Source organism: Vombatus ursinus, unplaced genomic scaffold, assembly GCF_900497805.2.
Source record: "Vombatus ursinus unplaced genomic scaffold, bare-nosed wombat genome assembly UNPS02014799.1, whole genome shotgun sequence".
NCBI lineage: Eukaryota > Metazoa > Chordata > Mammalia > Diprotodontia > Vombatidae > Vombatus > Vombatus ursinus.
This window is the reverse complement of record NW_020954577.1, coordinates 27,192,662-27,211,486: the sequence shown is the minus strand read 5'-3', so window position 1 is coordinate 27,211,486 and position 18,825 is coordinate 27,192,662. Positions and strand designations below refer to the sequence as shown.

The 18,825-nt window shown below is 42.0% G+C and overlaps 1 protein-coding gene across 1 annotated transcript in view; it reads right to left on the bottom strand.

Annotated features, from left to right (window-relative positions):
* Nucleotides 1-257: 257 nt before the first annotated feature.
* Nucleotides 258-18,825, bottom strand: part of ACAD11 (acyl-CoA dehydrogenase family member 11) — an 88,977-nt gene continuing 70,409 nt past the window's right edge. The window contains exons 14-20 of the mRNA XM_027872538.1: nt 16,738-16,804; nt 16,056-16,141; nt 14,291-14,362; nt 11,723-11,877; nt 5,861-5,977; nt 2,539-2,648; nt 258-1,759 (exon numbers count right to left, since the gene is read on the bottom strand). Coding sequence (XP_027728339.1) covers nt 1,645-1,759; nt 2,539-2,648; nt 5,861-5,977; nt 11,723-11,877; nt 14,291-14,362; nt 16,056-16,141; nt 16,738-16,804 — 722 coding nt within the window. The 3' untranslated portion in view covers nt 258-1,644. The remainder of the gene's footprint in view (nt 1,760-2,538; nt 2,649-5,860; nt 5,978-11,722; nt 11,878-14,290; nt 14,363-16,055; nt 16,142-16,737; nt 16,805-18,825) is intronic.

Genomic DNA, 18,825 nt, shown 5'->3' with positions numbered 1-18,825 from the left:
AAAAGCTAGGCTTTTGGATTTTTAAAAGCTGGATAGACAGATGTAAACTTTAGGTATGATTCTTCATAAGGATTCCTGACTTACCTTACTCCTCCAGAGCACAACTGGGCTGAGGAGTTTGAGTTACAGCATTAGGTCCACTTTAAGTGTCCCAAGAATCATCCCACTACCTTCACTTGCCCTGGGAAGAAATTAAAATGCAAGTTGAAATGATCTCCAGAAACGAAAATCTTCTAAATGGGCTTCAATCAAGCTGATTTAAAAACCTTGTTAGAACAACACTTTCTTTTATTTGGCATTTTAATTCACAGTAGCTTATTCCAGCAGAATACAAGGATTTTAACACGCCTTAAGGACTTGATTCCTCAACAACAATGTTGGCACAAGGAGAGATATGATTAAGGCTCTCCATCAGAACAATCTTTAACAATTCTAAAGATCTCAAATCATTTCTGAAAGGTTCACATCTGACAAGGCTCCTTTTCATTCGGGCAGGAAACTCAGAAAGGTAGGTCTAATGTGCAGGTTCAGCAAAATGATACAGTCCTGAGGACAAGATTCAATAATGGTCTGATGGTCTTTCTACCAATCTGATAAAGTTGTTCTGGATTCTTTTCTTGCAACATCTGGTGTTTAATTCACAGAAGATATGAAATACTATTTAGAACTTAGAGGCATTAGAAGTATATTACAATTTGAAAATGTAATTAATTCTATACAGTTTGTGGCAAACCATGCCCCATTAAACATCACACCTATTCATGTGTAAGATTAGAACGTAAATTCCTCAAAGACAAGCTCCATTTTGTTCTGGTCCTTCAACCCCCAGCACCAGTGCTCTATACAGAGCAGGCTTTGATGATTTATCTTTGAATTTAAAGGCAGATAGTATACTTGTTTCTTAACCATGATGTTGGAAAGGCTTTCCCCTGTCTTATTACAAACCAACAGTCAAATACACCTTTCATGGAGTTCTGATCTCTGGGTGCCATGGGCCTGTTGGGCCTAGTCTGGGGAAGTCTCTGGACTCCTCAGAATCTTGTTTTTAAATGCATAAAATAAAAAAATAGAAGATTACAAAGGTAATCAATCACAGTGAAATACAATTGTCAAGATATAAAACAACAACAACAACAAAGTTTGTGAACACCAGGTTAGGAATCTCTGCTTTAAATGTTTCCTCAAAACAAACAAACACAAACAGTTTTTGGGCCTCAAAGCTAATATTATGGCTTTGGTACCACACTCATTACGCTTTTGCTTCCTTGCCATCAATTTACTCAAATTAGAAGTGTAAAAGCCAAAGCCCAATCAAAGATCCTACTATTAGTCTGGGTGACTGACAGTTAAAGAATTAGCTATTTGGAATACATCTTCAACTGGAAAATGCACCAAACCAGACAGATATTAGAGTTACTATCAATTATAGGCAAGAGAAGAGCTAACAATTTGTAAAAAATGAAAAAAAAATTGATCTAAATATTTCCCATGCTTTGATTAGTTATGAGGCTGTCCAAGAATCTCTCAAATTCCTACAAAAACACAAGATTCAACATGAAGGGCTCATGATTTGCCATGATTGACAGGCTACTTCAACAGGGGCGGTTGTGCCCTGCCACCTTGGATGCTCGGTGGGAACGGGCCCTACATCCTGGCGGTCAGCTTGCGGGCTTGTTCTTGCAGTTCCATTTTTGCAATTGCTGAGAGATGAACTTCATCGGGCCCATCTGCTATACGTAAGGTTCGAATCATGGCATACCTAGAGAAGAGAGGATTGGGGGAGAGTCCACTCAGAGGCAAACCAACTTCCACATTAGCCACAATGCTGAGCAACGGTGGTGCTGAGCTGGGAGATCCTACCCAGAGGGAGCTTAGCAAGGCGACCAGTCAAAAAGGAAGGGAAGTCAGTTCAGTGGAGGCCAGGGAATGGGGTGGAGATGACCCACAAACTGGCTGAGCTGGCGTTTTGTCTATTCAGACTTGGGAGGAGGACATCCAGAGACCTGTCACCTGGATGCTAATAGGGAAAGTCTGGTCCTTAGAATGCAGCTCAAAGAAATGCTACTGCTGGGCCCAGTGCCCAACACCTAACGGCCTCCACACAAAGTCCGGAGGGGAGAGTAGGGGTGCCCACCCACCCTTCAGCCACGTCCAGAGGGCAGGGTTGGGGAAGGGCTTCCTTCTGACTGCCAGTAAGTTACAATCCTAAGCAGATTTCCTTGGTTCATGTTGCCAAAGGCTGTGCTGGCACCTTCAACGTGTGAAGAGAATGAGCCTGACCCAGGCATGTACTTAGAGTGTGAGCCAATGGGTGGGTTCTCCCAGGGAGTATCCCTGCTGACTCATGGGCATGCTCCCCAAGCCCGCTTCCCCACCTCTTCCCATGTCCTGCTCAGAGACTGCACAGCCTGAGCCTCTCCTCTTCAAGGACAAAGGACAACAATGGAGAGAGCAGACAGTGAGGGTCAGAGCTTCTCTCTCTATCTCCCCGCCCCCCCAAGCATTTTAAGAGACAGTATTGAAACGATTTCTACTCACATTTCAGCTAAAGGGAAATCCTGAGAGACTCCAGCTCCTCCACAAACTTGAATTGCCTGGTCCACAATTTTGCACACTGCCCGTGGGGCGGCCACCTTGATCATAGCAATCTGTAAATACAAGGAGTGAAAACAGTGAGATAAAGCACCCGGGAGAATCTGATGCGATCCCCATGTCTTTACACATATGTGAAATGTAACAGCCGGATGACCCTGCAGGATTCTCTCAGGAAACAGTATGTTCGCTCAGACAGCTGTAACGATGTCCCTGTGACCCAGTCCATATTCACCATCTGTCATTTTGGCCAGCCCCGCGGCTTCCTTGCTGTGGGAGCCTGGTGCAGAAAGCCCCTCACTGACCGACGTGGGCAGCTTGTCAGTCACTGATGCTCTCCGAGGAGTGGCACCAAGAAGTGATGTGACTTGTCCAAGGTCACACAACTAATATGTGTCAGAGGCAGGATGTGAGCCTGAGCCCCCTCTCAACAAACATCCATGTTACCGAAAATGCCCTCTACCTACATAAGGAATAGTCTGTTCAACCATTCCAAGCTTTAGTGAATGGAAAGTGTCAGACCAGAGACAAGCTGGCTGCTGAAGACTAATTCCCAGAAAACAAGAAGTGTGCAAACAATTCCCCCAAATCACTTCACGAGACGGGAACCTGAACATGAAAGACATTTCAAGTTTTGAACCCAAAAAGCACATGTGCACATCAGCGGTCCTAATGAACATTCATACGGTACGTGCTCTGTGCCAGGCACTGGGCTAAGTGCTTTACAATTATTATCTCATTTGAGCCTTACAACAACCCTCGGGGGTAGGTGCTCTCATTACCCTCGCTTTATTTTATTTTATTTTTAAACAAGTAATTAATTTTTAGTTTTCAACATTCACTTCCATAAGATTTTGGGTTTTAAATTTTCTCCCCCTCCCCCCCCCCCCCCCACCAAGAGGGCATGCAATCTGATATAGGCTCCACATATACATTCATGTTAAGCATATTTTTCCAGTAGTCATGATGTAGAGAACAATCAGAACTAATGGGAAGAACCACGAGAATGAAGTAATAAAACAAATCAACAAAAAAAGGAGGGCAAATAGTCTGCTTCCATCTGCATTCAGGCTCCATAGTTCCTTCTCTGGAGGCAGACAGCAATTTACATCGTGAGTCTTCTGGAGCTGTCTTAGATCCTTGCATTGCTGTGAAGAGTGAAGTCTATTAAAGTCAGTCATCGCCCAATGGGACTGTTACTGTGTACCATGTTCTCCTGGTTCTGCTGATTTCACTCTGCATTGGTTCATGTAAGTCTTTCCAGGTTTTTCTGAAGTCAGCCTGCTCATCATTTCTTATAGTACAATAGTATTCCATTACATTCACATACCACAACTTGTTCAACCATTTCCCATTTGAGGGGCATCCCCTCAATTTCCAATTCTTTGCCACCACAAAAAGAGCTGCTATAAATATTTTTGTACATGGAGGTCCTTTTCTTGTTTTTATGATCTCTTTGTGATACAGACCTAGAGGTGCTATTGCTGGGTCAAAGGGTATGCACAATTTTATAGCCCTTTGGGCATAGTTCCAAATTGCTCTCCAGAATTGTTGATCAGTTCACAACTCTACCAACAATGTATCAGTGTTTCAATTTTCCCACATCTTCTCCAACATTTATCACTGTCCTGTTTTGTCATGTTAGCCAATCTGATAGGTGTGATGGTACCTCAGAGCTGTTCTGATTTGCATTTCTCTAAACAATAGTGATTTAGAACATTTTTTCATATGACTATAGACAGCTTTAGTTTCTTCCTTTGAAAACTGCCTCTTCATATCCTTTGACCATTTATCAACTGGGGAATGACTATATATTTTAGAAATGAGGCCTTTATCAGAGATACTGGTTGTAAAAATTCTCTCCCAGTTTTTTGCTCCCCTCCTAATCTTGGATGCCTTGGCTTTGTGTATTTTCAATTTAATATAATCAAAATTATCCATTTCACATTTCATGATATTCTCTTTCTCTTGTTTGGTCATAAATTCTTCCCTTCTCCATAGATCTGAGAGGTAAACTATTCCTTGCTCTTCTAGTTGGCTTATGATATCAGTCTTTATATCTAAATCTTGTACCTATTTTGATTTTATCTTGGGGTAGGGTATAAGATATTAGTCGATGCCTAATTTCTGTCATACAGTTTTCCAGTTTTCCCAGAAGTTTTTGTTAAATGGTGATTTCTTATCCCAGAAGCTGGAGTCTTTAGATTTATCAAATAGTAGATTAGTATAGTCCTTGACTGTTATGTCTTGCATACTTAACCTATTCCACTAAACTACCACTCTATTTCTTAGCCAGTACCAAGTAGTTTTGATGATTGTTGCTTTATAATACAATTTAAGATCTAATACAGCTAGGCCACCTTCCGCGCATTTCTTTTCATTAGTTCCCTTGATATTTTGGATTTTTTGTTCTTCCAGATGAATTCTGTTACTGTTTTTTCTAGCTCTATAAAATAATTTTTGGTAGTTTGATTGGTATGGCATTGAATAAGTAAATTAATTTAGGTAGAATTGTCATTTTTATTTTATTAGCTCAGCCTACCCATGGGCAACTGATATTTTTCCAATTATTTAGATCTGACCTTATTTGTGTGAAAAGTGTTTTCTAATTGTGTTCAATTGTGTAATTGTGTTCCTGGTTTTGTTTTGGCAGGTAGACTCCCAAATATTTTATAATGTCTACAGTAATTTTAAATGGAATTTCCCTTTCTATCTCTTACTGCTGGGCTTTATTAGTAATACATAGAAATGCCAATGATTTGTGTGGCTTTATTTTATATCCTGAAACTTTGCTAAATTTGTTTATTATTTCAAGTAATTTTTTACTTAATTCTCTAGGATTCTCTAAATGTATCATCACATCATCTGCAAAGAGTGATAGCTTTGTTTCTTCTTTGCCTATTCTAATTCCTTCAATTTCTTTTTTTCTTTAATTGCTATAGCTAACATTTCTAGCACAATACTGAGTAACAATGGTGATAATGGACATCTTTCACTCCTGATCTTACTGAAAATGCTTTCAGCTTATCCCCATCACATATAATGCTTGCTAATGGCTTTTGATAGATGCCATTACCCCATTTTACACATGAGGAAACTGAGGAAGACTCAGTGATTTGCTCAAGGTCACTCAGCTAGTAAGTGTCTGAGGTTGGATTTGACCTCAGGTCTTCCTGATGCCAGCCTTGGTGCTCTATCCATTACACTATCTGGCCTGAAGGTACAGAGTCCCCAAGCCAGCGGCAGATTTTACAGTGATCAGGTTTACCTCCTTCCTTGCCTGGGCACTGCCCACCATGTCAATGCTGTGGGCTGCTTTCAGGGTCAGCAGGCGCACCTCCTCAATAGCAATGCGGCTTTCAGCTATCCAGTGGGCCACCACCTCCTACAGGAGAAGAAAAAGGTGAGGATCATCAGTTTCTCTCTAACACATGAACTGAATGCTAACACAGACTTGCAGCGTCCCTCAAAATAAGGAAACAAAACACGAAAAGTTTTAAACCTGAAAATCACTATGAAAATGGTGGATATCTTCCACAAAGATGTTTCTGCTAAAGAAAAGTAGTAGACATGATGCCATGGCTATGAGACTGACAGATACTGCATAATGCTGGATATTGCATTTTCAATTTTAATTAAAATTTACTCACTCAAAATTTCATATGATTGTAGATTTAATGCTGAAAGGTTAGGGCCCTGAGAAGGCCATCTCATTCAAACTCTTAATGCTATAGATGAGAAAACTGCACCCAGAAAGATTAAGAAGTTGGCTGGAAGCCCCACAGGGACTCTGAACCCTGGGTCTCTTCATCCAAATCCAGGGTACCGGTCTTTGGGATGTGCATTGTTGTTTTAGATCAGCTTCCTTTGTGGATACTAATTAACTTTATAATAACATTGCAAGAATAAAGTGACTATAAACTTCAGTCCTCCTAGAATAATGTCGGGGCCTAGAGTCACGTTAACTCTGTGTTCTAACACGCTGAGGTAAGATGGAATTTCACAGCAAGCTAATCACACATTCTTTTACATAGCTTACTACTGACGTCTATTTTTTTCTAAGTAGAAAACATTCCAATATGTCAGTAAGACAGTTTATCTTGGACCAGATAAGCAATCTGAGATCCAGTAAAACAGGCCTTTTTTCCTCTTCAGAATGCATCCCTGAGGAACATCCATCAGCAATGGAATGTTCCATTTTCAGCAAGAATCAAAGGTTTGGTTTCAGCCTACTTGTTTCTTATAGAATTGATCTGGCTTGCTGTATCACCCTCAATACCCAATTGCGATTAAAGGAATACTGGTTTGTAAATGTAACAAGGAGATCAGCTCATAATCACATGCCCTTAGTTTTTTTCACCAGGAACAGAAAGTTAAACCTGTCTTCAAATGTGAGGTTGGCTCTGCCACTTAATCTCCAGTTGTCAGACATCTGCCATTTGTGCCACTGGAAACTGAACCTTGACAGAGAAATGAACAATCCCAAGTAAACCTGCAGTCACATCCTTCTGTTGTGAAACTGGATGATAACCATTTCACCCCCAGAATCAGAATGAATTTAATGCTAGGAAGAGGAGCCAGATTTATAATTTTAATAAGGAAAGTTGTTTCTCTGGAGGAAAAAAAAATTCACATAGGAACTATTGCCTATGCTCTTTCTTTCCCACTAAAATATATGTTAGCTTTGGAAAAAAAGAATCACCATATTTCAAATACCTTCTTTAGGGGATTAAAAGAGCTAATTTTCTTTATTAACCTGGTCACTATGGATTAATATGGACCTCTGATCTAAAGTAATTTTTAATTCCCCTCTTGATTGGGAGCTAGAAGTCAGTACCAGACATCTGGAGGGAGGCTCTAGCACTTTCAGGGAAATGGAATGTTATTGTTTACAACATGCTCATGTGTCTTTGCTTGGCTTATGGCAGATTATTTGGTTGGTGCCAGATGTACCCTCGTGCCACTAGGATATGTTGATGCTTGCCTACCCCTCTACCCCACACCCTTCTACCATCCTGTACCAAATACTGACAGCTAGAATTGAAGGGTGAGGCAGCGTGTGGGGTGAGGCAGTGTGTGGAGTCAGGCAGGCAATACACATTTATTAAGTGCCTACTATGTGTCAGGCACTGTGCTAAGTTGGGGGGATACAAAAAGGGTAAAAGAGAGTTCCTGCTCTCAAGCAGTTCATGTGGACAACTATGTACAGTCAAGCTAATTTGGAAACAGTCAGCAGAAGGAGGGCACTAGAATTAACAGTTATTCAGAAAGGTTTCCTGGAGAATGTGGGAATCTGGATGGAATCTGAAGGGAGCCAGGAAACAGAGAGCATTCTGGCCTGGAGGCCAGTCAGAGAAAATGCACAGATCTGGAAAATGGAGTATCTTGTTCAAGGAAAAGCAAGGAGGGCAGTGTCTGTGGATCAAAGAGTAGTTGGGAGGGGAGTGTGAAAAGTAGGAAGGTATGAGGGCTGAGGAACGTTCTGAATGCTAAACAGAGGATCTCATAGTGATCCTGGAGATGACAGGGAGCCACTGGAATTTGCTGAGGGTGGGGGTGATGTGGTTAAACTGGTGCTTTGGTGGCTGAATGGAGGATGGATTGGGGAGAGACTGGAGGCAGGCAGACCCTTCCCCTGCCCTGAGCAGCTATGGCAAGAGCCTAGGCTTGAAGGGATGAGGGCCCGCACCAGGGGGAGGCAGAGTCAGAAGAGAGAAGGGGGCGAGTTTGAGAGATGTTGTGAAGGTGAAATTGACAGGCTTTGGCAACAGCCAAGATACAGGGGGTGAGAGAAAATGAAAAATTAAATATGGCACCTAGTTTGGAAGACTGGGAGACTGCGAGGAGGCATGAGGGAGAGCTTGTGCCAAGGCAAGGAGTCAGGAGATGGAATGGCAGAGCCCAGCTAGAGGCCGGTTTGGGCCATAATATAGAGTGCACACGAAAGGAGTAACAGGAGGTACAGAAGACAGGCCGGAGGCGCATTTAGAGAACTTTACAAGTCAGATCCTATTCCAGAGGTAACAGGAGGCCACTGAAGGCTCTCTGTGTTCTAGGCATTTAATTTGGCAGGGGGTGGAGGCCAGATGTTGCAGACCAATGAGGAGGCCAGACTTCAATCATTTAAGTCAACGGTGAGGAAAACCTGGGTGGGCGTAGTGCGATGGCTGAGGGTAAGGCTTCCTGGGGGAAATGCCTGTTGAGTTCCGCGGTAAAAAATTCAGCAGTCCAAGGGTGGGCCCTTTCCAGGCAGAGCATCCATCTGGGCAGTGGCCTGGAGCCCAGAGCTGCCTGCTTTGGCTGGAGGGCAGCGCAGAGAAAGCTGGAAAGGGAGGACTTTAGTTACCAAGTGACCTCAAATGCCATTCAGAGAAACATGAGCTCTACTTGGTAGGAAACAGGGAGCTGCTGAAGGTTTCCAAACAGAATGACACGATCAGACCAGTGCATAGGAAAAGTTGCTCTGGCAGAAGGACTGATTGCATGGGGATGGGGTATAAAGGGGGAGAAGACAAGGAGGGTAGGGGCAGAAAGACCCGAAAGGAGGCGACTGCAATAGTCCAGGCAGGTAGGAATGGGGGCGAGTACTTGGGTGATGGCAGAGGGAAGGGAGAGGCCTGAGCTAAGAACCAGCAGGACGTGGCCAGTTCCTGGATCCGAGGGAAGAGTCTGATATGATTCCAGGGTTGTGAACATGGAGGAGCAGGTGGTGATGGTTCTACCCAGTCAATGGCAGATGATGGCACTGTAAGGAAGAGCAAGCTTGGGGAGAAACAGCAGCCAGGTCTGGGCCATTCTAAGCTCCCCCAGGTGGTGGTGTCCTGTAGGAAGCTGGAGACATGATTCTAGAGCTCAGAGAAGAAAGATCTGGACTGGAGAGACAGATTGGTGAGTCATCACCACAGTGACCAAAAGTGAAAGCGTGGAAGTGAGGGAGATTGTCAAGGTTGAAGGCATAGAGAGAAGGAGAAAGGGAGTCTCATCCAGACTTTTGGGCAAACCCGTGTCCAAGGATCATGAAGAAGAGGCAGCCAAAGAGACAACAGCAGGTAGAGAGGCAGGACAAGCAGGAGGATGGGGAATCTCTGACGCTGAGGTGGGCAGAGGGGAGGAGGAGTGGCTGGTAGCGTTAAAAGCTGCAGCGTGGTCATTGGGTGATTCTGAAGTCACTGGTGACCTTGGCAAACAATTTTAGTGAAGTGAGACAGGGGTCCTACTGCGAAGACTTGCGAAGTGGGAGACTTTGAGAAAAAAAGAAAACTTTTTCAAGATATTTAGGAGATGGGAGAGGAGCTGAGGGCATAACGTCCATCTTTTAGGATTCGAGTAGATGAGCATGTTTGTAAGCTGAAAGCAAGGAGCCGGTGGAGCTGGGGAGGTCATAGATGGGTCAGGAACACAGGAGGGAAATGGGATTACGGGCACAGGTAGAGAGGCTGGTGAACAGTAGGACTTCCTTTGGTGAATGGAAGGACCCCCAACAGGGTGACGATGCTGAAGATAGTTTGAAGAATGAGGGAAGGGAAGGAGCTCATGTCTGATGGCCTCAGTTGGCAGTGAAATAGGAGTGCTGGTCATTTGCTGTAAGCAGAACAGGTGAATGTGATTGGGAAGGAAAAGAAAAGGTCTGTGACAGCTGCTGTGGGGAATAAGACAGGGAGTTAATAAGGGCAGAGCGGGAGAGCTGAGCAGCAAGGGCCCAGCCATGCCATGGACCATGAATTTGCAGTGGGTGAAATCAGCTCAATTCTGCTACTTTTCCAAGCTGGACTGAGGAGCCCTGGCACAGAAGTGAGAAATCAAGGCACAGGATTTACCCAGGGATGGCAGAAGCTCGGCAGGACCAGAAATTCCAGGACAGCAGCTAGGGAAACATACAAGTGTTAGACTATCAGAATTTCTGCTGCAGGTGGAAGAAAATGCAGTCAGAGTGAAGGAAATGAATGAGAAAATCAACAAGGGACTGAAAACCACATCAAGGAGGGCCCAGACCCGTGATTTCAGTGACATGGAGCAGGGCCTCTCCCAGTATGAGCTGGCACTTTCTCTGCACCTCAGAATCTTAGATAGCTGTCTGCAGCAATGAGAGGTTAAGTAACTTTCTCAGAATTACAGTGAATAAGTGTTCGAGGTGGGACCTGAACCCAAATCTTCCTGGCTCTAAGTCCAGCTCTCAGTCCACAAGCCCAGGCTGTTTCTCAAAGAGTACCGTAAGGGTAAACTACTGATGTAGACAGATCTACACGTGTGTACATACCTTTACTTACACAAATATCTCAGAGAGGTTCATGACTTGCCCAGTAAAGTGTTAGTGACAGGATTAGAGCTCACATTTTCCTTTAGAAGGAAACACAGATAAGTAGGACAGCTTTAAAAGTAAAATGCTGACTTTATTATATCCTTTTTTAAAAAAGGTAAGTTGCATGCAATAAAGATTCACATTTTCACACAACCCCCTTTTCTGTTCTACTTTGTATATGGAGATATTCTTTCTTTGGTGTTTTGTTAAATCCAGAAAAAAATAATTAAAACAAAATAGAATATAAGTTTCTTGAGGGCAGGAACTGTGGCATTTTGTCTTTGTATATTCAGAATTTAGTCCCATGCCTGGTACACAGTATGTGCTTAATAAATGCTTCCTGGCAGATTAAAAAAAAGTAAACCCCAAGTCCTCTGAACTTCAAGGGCATTCTCTCAAGGATGCCGGGCTGGAAGCCTGACACGCCTGAGTCCCAATCTCCTCTTTAAGCTTCCCCTAGCTCTCTGAACCCGTTCCCTCATCTATAAAGTAGGGATAATAGTATCTGCGCTGGATTTTCATTAAGCTCAAATAAGATCATGTGTGTAAAACCCTCTGCAAACCTTAAAAAGCACTATTTTAAATAGCACTTACTTTTTCATTGTCTGACTTCATTTGACATACGGATATATTCCTGCAATTACTGGTCAGGAACGCCGAGAATTAGGATGGAGCACAACCCAAATCACTTAACCTTAAGTTCTGCCATCTCTAAGCAGAGACACGCTTCTTGTATGTCAGTGAGAAAACCTGTTTCTAGGAGGAATCGGTGCCAGGAATGCCCAGCTGGCACAGAGCCAAGTGCAGTGCATCTATCGGAGATGTTCTTACATGTGCGTATAATTCCTTCTGAAAGGTCACTCTCTGGGCAGCTCGCTCACACATCGTTTGTAAAGCCTTCTCCGCCATGCCTACTAACCGCATACAATGGTGGATGCGCCCCGGTCCAAGCCGGCCTTGGGCAATCTCAAAGCCCCTTCCTTCACCTGTGTGAAACAGAGGGAAAAGCAGAGAAGAAGACAGGCCATGCATGATACACAAGACACATCAGTGAATCCACGCACGCATCCCTCCCTCCATCAGCACTGACTACAACCCACTGCTGCCCCCTGGTGTGACCCTCCTGTGCTGCCCCCCCATAACCCTCCACGAAGCATGCCCCCATCACCCCAGCAGGCTCCCTCAAGGCCTTCGAACCTGCTGTCGTCAGAACCACCGACGCACAGTGAGGCCTACCTGCCTCAGGAGGACGTGACCTGGGCGCCTGGGGCTTTCTACAAAAACCAGTTTTGCTTGTGGGCCACTGAGCCCGTAGCCTGCAGACCCCTGGTCTGCCTATTATAGTTCACTCATATCCTCTTTGGAGCACACATGTCCTTATGCCCTTCTTTATACAGAAGTCATTGTTGATAATGTCTGATAGGTTATTTTTCACCACCATGTGTCACTTTGCTGCCCTAAGCATGATCCACTATTTTGGCCCCAAACACACTTTGATTTCACAGTTTGCAGCCATGCTATTATTATTACTACTATTATTATTCTCATTTTATGGCTGAGGAAACAGAGGCAGGCAGAGATGAAGGGACTTGCCCAGGGCCACACAGCTATTAAGTGTCTGAGGTCAATTTTTTTTGTTGTTGTTGCTTTTTGGTGAGGCGAATGGGGTTAAGTGACTTGCCCAGGGTTACACAGTTAGTAAGTATCATGTATCTGAAACTGGATTTAAACTCAGGTCCTCCTGACTCCAAGGCCAGAGCTCTATCCACTGCACCATCTAGCTGCCCCTGAGGTCAAATCTGAACTCAAGACTTCGGACTCCAGGCCCAGAGCTCTGTGCTCTATGGTACTACCTAACTGCCTTTATAGGAATTGTTTTTATATTTATTGTTTTAAAAATCACAGGACAAATTACTAACTAACAACAATAGTTAACATTTATATAATGCTGTTAGGTTTGAAGTGCTTTACAAATATTATCTCATTTGATCTTCACAAGTACCTTGGGAAATAGGTGCTAATGACAGGATATGGGCCCAAGCTTTGCCCCTCAACCCAAAAAGAATTTGGGTCTCATTCGTCCACAGGCCCCAGAAAACCCTTGAACCCTATGTGAACCTTTACCTGGTCAAGGAAGTCTAGCAGTCCCTAGAAGTTATTCTTATTCCGATGGACTGATGGACTGGCTCTTCCTTATCATCTAGGCCCAATCTTCCAGTTCTTTGTTACCCTAATAAAGCCTAGCCCTCTACTGTCTATTCCTGGATGACCCCATTCAACCTCCCAGATACTCCCATGGGGATTCTCCCAGGACCCTTCCGTCCCCAAGTCACTCCAGCTTCAAGATACTCCCTAAACTCCTCCCCCAGTCACCTCAATTTCAAGATCCTCCTCCTAGCCCCTCCTTCAGTCACCCCAAACTACTTGGCTGTATATAAGATCCATCTTGGCCGCCATTTAGGGGCTGAGACTTCCTCACGCCCACTCCTCCTTCGGAGCATCACAAATGTTCAGATTCCTTAAGAGTCTGGCCTATATGGTGCATCTTTAATAAACCTTGGCTGAAAGAAGGCTTGGGTTGAATTTTTTCAGGCAGGACCCACGTGTTAAGATTTTGGGGTCCCAGGAACCCTAACATGTAAACCTCTGCATTTTATAGATTAAGTGGCTTGCCCAGGGTCACACAGCCAGTCAGTGTCTGAGGCTGGTTTTGAACTTAGGACTTCTTGACTCCAGGCCCAACACTCTATCTACTTTATCTACCCATTTCCCACTAGTTACCCTGCTTCTGGACTTCTCTGGACCCTCTAACATGTTCCAGCTTCTGGTACCTTTTCTCTGCCTCCCCTCAAGCTTTTCAGCTTCTTTTTGTGTGTTGTCTTCCCCATTAGATTGGAAGCTCCTTGAGGGCAGGGATTGTCTTTGTTTTTATTTGCATTTGTATCCCCAGAGATTAGCACAGTGCCTGGCTCTGGTAGGTGCTTAATAAATGTCTATTGACTGATGGTCCCACTAACTGCCTAGGTGACAATGTAAATGCAAAGAATGTTCAGCATTGCTTAAATTTCCACCTTACATGCAAGAAGTAATGGAGTCAAGAATGAAACGGAGTTGTTTAAGAACAAGGACAAAATGTTAAATTACAGTAAGACCGTTATTTTAGGGGAAACAAGGTACATTTATGATTTTGTTTCACATTTGGGTATGCCCTATACATTTAAGTAGAGTACAAACAGATACCCAGCACTTTACTAAAATTTTATTGTTCCATCTTCCTACTGATCTCTCTGAATTGACAATTTCCTTGATGATGAGTCTAATTTTTAATAACAATTTCCTGAGAAGTTACTCTCTAAAATATACACTGTTCTTCAGAAACATTTTCTAAACATATCTTACCTAGTATTAAGTTGGAAACAGGTACTCGTACATTATTAAAATGTATCTCAAAATGTCCTCCATGGAAATTATCTACAAAACAGAAAGTATACTTAAATTTTTTAAAAGCATAAGAAGGGTCATTTAACATCACTCACTCAGTATTTTGTTTAATTAAATTGAAGAGGGAAAAAATTCACAAGTTTAGTTTAAATCTAGTGACTAGAAGACTAATATGGATAGACTTAGCCCTTCTCAGCAACGCGAGGATCTAAGACATCTCCAAAGGTCTCCTGATGGAAAATGCTATCTATATCCAGAGAAAGAACTATGGAATTTGAATGCAAATGGAAGCATACTATTTGCTATTTTTTTTTTTCTGTTTTGTTTTCTCTTTCTTATGGTTCCTCCTATTGGTTCTAATTCTTCCTTACAACATCACTAATGTGAAAATATGTTTAATAGGAATGTATATGTATAGCTTATATTAGACTGTTCGCCGTCTTGGGGAGAGAGGTGTTAAAAAATTAAAACTCAAAAGCTTATGGAAGTGATTGTTGATAAATCAAAATAAAGTAATAAAAAAAGAATCACATTAAGAGCCATATGATTGGAAAGCTTTTAAAATAAATTTTGCTGAGAAAAAAACACTCTGCCTGGCACTCTGCATGTAGTAGGCACCTAGTACATTCTTGATGAACAAGTGTTGTAGTTTTTATAACCACCTCCTTCAACCCGGCACATCCATGCTGATAGAACCATGGGCATTCAGCTTTGGCACTATGATGGTGGATTGCATTCCAAGACTTTGTTACTAGCCCTCCCATTCAGTAAAATGTAATGGCTGATGAACTTATTCAAAAGGGAGGAACAGCTAAGCAGGGCCTTGCCATGTAGTGTTCTGGAATCCGGGACATTGTTATCATGTATAAACTTGTTACTTAGAACCAGGCATGTGCTGGAGTCAATTCAAATTGGCTCACTAGCACTGATTGTTAAATTTCCCAGTGAGCATTTATACCTTGGAAATTGGCAAATGTTACAAATCAGAGCTTGATTTATTGTTCTGTCAATTATCTAGGCTTAAGAAAGTGACAAAATACATGAATATAACAGATTGAAATTAAAAGCGTGTTGTACATTTTCCCCCAGATTTAGGCGGACCCTGCTAACCTCTAGAGACAAGAGTCTACACTCACAGCTCCCTCCTTGCTGTCCTATAATCTGGCTTCTGCCATCACCACTCCACTGAAACTCTTTTCTTTTAGAAAGCAATAATGTCTCAGTGGCCGGATCTCATGGCCTTTTCTTGGTCTTCCTCCTCCTGGACCTTTCTGTAATACAGACCACACTCTACCAAATATGCCCCTTTGGCTGCCATGACACTGCTGGCTTCTGCTTCTCTGCTCACCTGTCTCATCATTTTCTTCTCAGTCTCCTCCACTGGTTCATCTTCCTCCTGCCCCCTACGTATGGGTGCATCCTCCAAAACTCTATACTCAAAGAGTTTCTTGTCTCTTAAGAGAAATCCTATCTCTCAAAGATTCTTTGCCTCTCCCAGAAGAAAATTCTCTGCCCTCACATTCTTTGCCTTTAACACATTCTATTTTGTGCCACATCCTTCATTCTGCATATTATGTATCTCCCTCACTTAGATTTTAAGATCTTGGAGGGCAGGGGCTATATTTTTTCAACTTGGTATTATACATAGCACTTTGTATATAGCAGATATTTAATAAACATTTTTCAAATTAAATTAACATGTGAGTATACATTTCTCACTTACCCAAATATCCAAAGACTGACAGTGGCCTTACTAATTCCACTCCTTGTGTGTTGATTGGAACTAGGATCATGCTGTGTTGTTTGTGTCTGTTCCAATAAGAAATAAGAGATGTTAGGATGGCTTGCAATAATGGCTCTTTTTTATTTTTATACCATGAAAGCAACAATGTCTGAAATGGCAAAAATGCAAAGAAACACAGCAGCACCGAGAGACTTAGGGTTGATTTGGAATAATGCAGAAAGTAAAGCACATGATGAATTTAAAGATAAGTGGAAGTTACAACTTTGTAAAAATGAAATTGATTTTTATCAAGGTTTTTCTTTTGTGTACCTACTGGATAATTTTGAAAGAGGTGCATAAGAAGTAAACATTTCAAGATTGCTGCACTTGACTGAAATAGAACTACAAGTGAAGTGATAGAAGGTTAACTACACGCCTCTGAAAATTAGAGGAAACTTTATAAATGCAGGAAATTCCACAGTGAAGTACACACAGAAAGAACACTTTCCAAACCCTTTTCCAAATACATCCTCTGGCAAAATTATTGTGAATAATAATTAAACCAAATTTACTTTCACAACATACTTTAAATTCTAGTATGCTTGCTGGAAATTAGGTTTCATTTCTGTGAAACTGTCTTTGGTTTCTAAACAGTCTATAAAATCAGAACTTGTTTTATTACCTGGGTGCAGAAGAATTCTTACTTCTACCCAAGACAATGGCAACCTTACATTCTGGATTCCCAGCTCCTAAAAGAGGAAATAAAATTAGCAGAAAGCTTCCCAGAAGATCATTTGACCTTAAAACTCCAAATTTTTTTTTCCTAAGTTACTGACGCATTTGTTCCTGGCAAAACAACAACAAAAGGAGTAAATCTTTGATTGATGAAAAATATACATGAGCACAACCCGATCATTTCCAAAATGAGTAAATAAATCTGAAGAAAAAAGGCTGGATTCCATCAGCGTGAGACTGTAGGAAACACCACCAGGGAAAGAAATAAGGATCCATCTGCTGTCCTTAGGACAAAAGAAGTGCCTCCTCCCAAATTAGGCCCAGATGTACATGCACATGCCAAGGCTGTGAAGTTCTAAGAGAGAACTCTTACCTGATTAGAATTTACATGCTCTGCCAAAATCAAGTACTGTGTGACCAAACTATTAGGGGATATGTGATATCCACTACCAAAAGGGGATCTAGAAGGGCCCAGGGTAAAGGCTGAGATGTTTCTAGGACTTCATTTCCCCAACTGAAGAGCTAAGCTATGGATGGGTGTCTTTCTTGGGCCTCATTCTCCAACACGCTTTGTTCCATATTGGCTCTCCTGCATTACGAGGCAGCTGGAGAGGGCCCAACCTGGGCCTCTCCAAAATCCTAAGCACCTAGGGCACATTCAGTCACACTAAGGTCTTGTTTATGTGTTTATTAAAGTACAATGGCTTTTAAAAAATGAAGATCCACTCTTTCACCTCTTTCCCTTCCATTGAGAAAGCAAGAAGAACAAAACTGCTGTTATAGGCACATACAGTTACGTAAAACAAATTTCTGCATTTTGGACACTGACCATGATCCAGATAGATAGATATCTACGTTCTGAGTCTATCACCTCTCCAAGTGGGTTGCATGTTTCAGCATGAGCTGTCTAGAATCGTGATCAGTCACTGAGTTGAACAGGGTTCCTAAGTCTTTCGAAGTTGTCTTTACAATATTGTTATTACTGTATAAATTGTTCTCTTGTTCTTGCTGACTTGAGTCTGCATCAGCTGCCACAAGCCTTCCCTGGTTTCTTTCTCAGCTTTCTCTTCATCACTTCTTACAGTATAACAGCATTCCCTCACACTCATACGCCACAACTTATTTAGTCGTTCCTCTCTCAATGGGCACTCCTTCAATTTCCAGTTCTTTGCCACCATGAACACAGCTGCTACAAACATTTTTGTACATATGAGTCCTTTTCCTCTTTTTTTTAATCTCTCTGGAATACAGACCTAGTAGTACGTATTACTGGGCTAAAGGGTATGCAGTTTAATTGCTTTTGGGGCAGAATTCCAAATTGCTTTCCAGAATGGCTAGAGGAGTTCAGAATTCCAACACCAGTACATTAATATACCTATTTTCTCACAGCTCCTCTAGAATTTGTCATTTTTCCTTTTTGTCAACTTTACCAATCTGATGGGTGTGAGGTAAAACCTCGTTCAGAGTTATTTTATTTGCATTTCTCTAGTTATTAATGATTTAAAGCATTTTTTTTTCAAATGGCTATTGATAGCCTGGGTTTTTTCCTCTGAAAACTGCCTGTTCATATTCTTTGAGCAATGTTGCTCCTTATTCATATAAATTTTAATGAGTTCCTATAAATCTTAGAAATGAAGCCCTTAACACAGAAACTTGTTGCAAGGGTTTTCTTTCCATTTCCCTGCTTGCTTCTCTTCTAATTTTAGCTCTATTAGTTTTATTTGTGCAAAAACTTTTTAAGTAATCAAAATTATTCATTTTACTTTCTATGTTTGGCCATGTAAGGGTTTAATAAATCCTCCTTCTCTTTCTTTCTCCCTCCCTTCTTAATAGATCAGGCAAGTAATTTCTCACTTACTCCTCTAATTTGTTTATATATGCCACCCTTGATGTTTAAATCATGTTTGGAACTCATTTTGGTAGGCTATGTTGGTCTAGATCTAGTTTCCACCAGACTACTTTCCAGTTTTCTTAAAGTTTTTGTCAAGTACTTGCCCTAATGGTGGGATTTTGGGGTTGATCAAATACTAAGTTA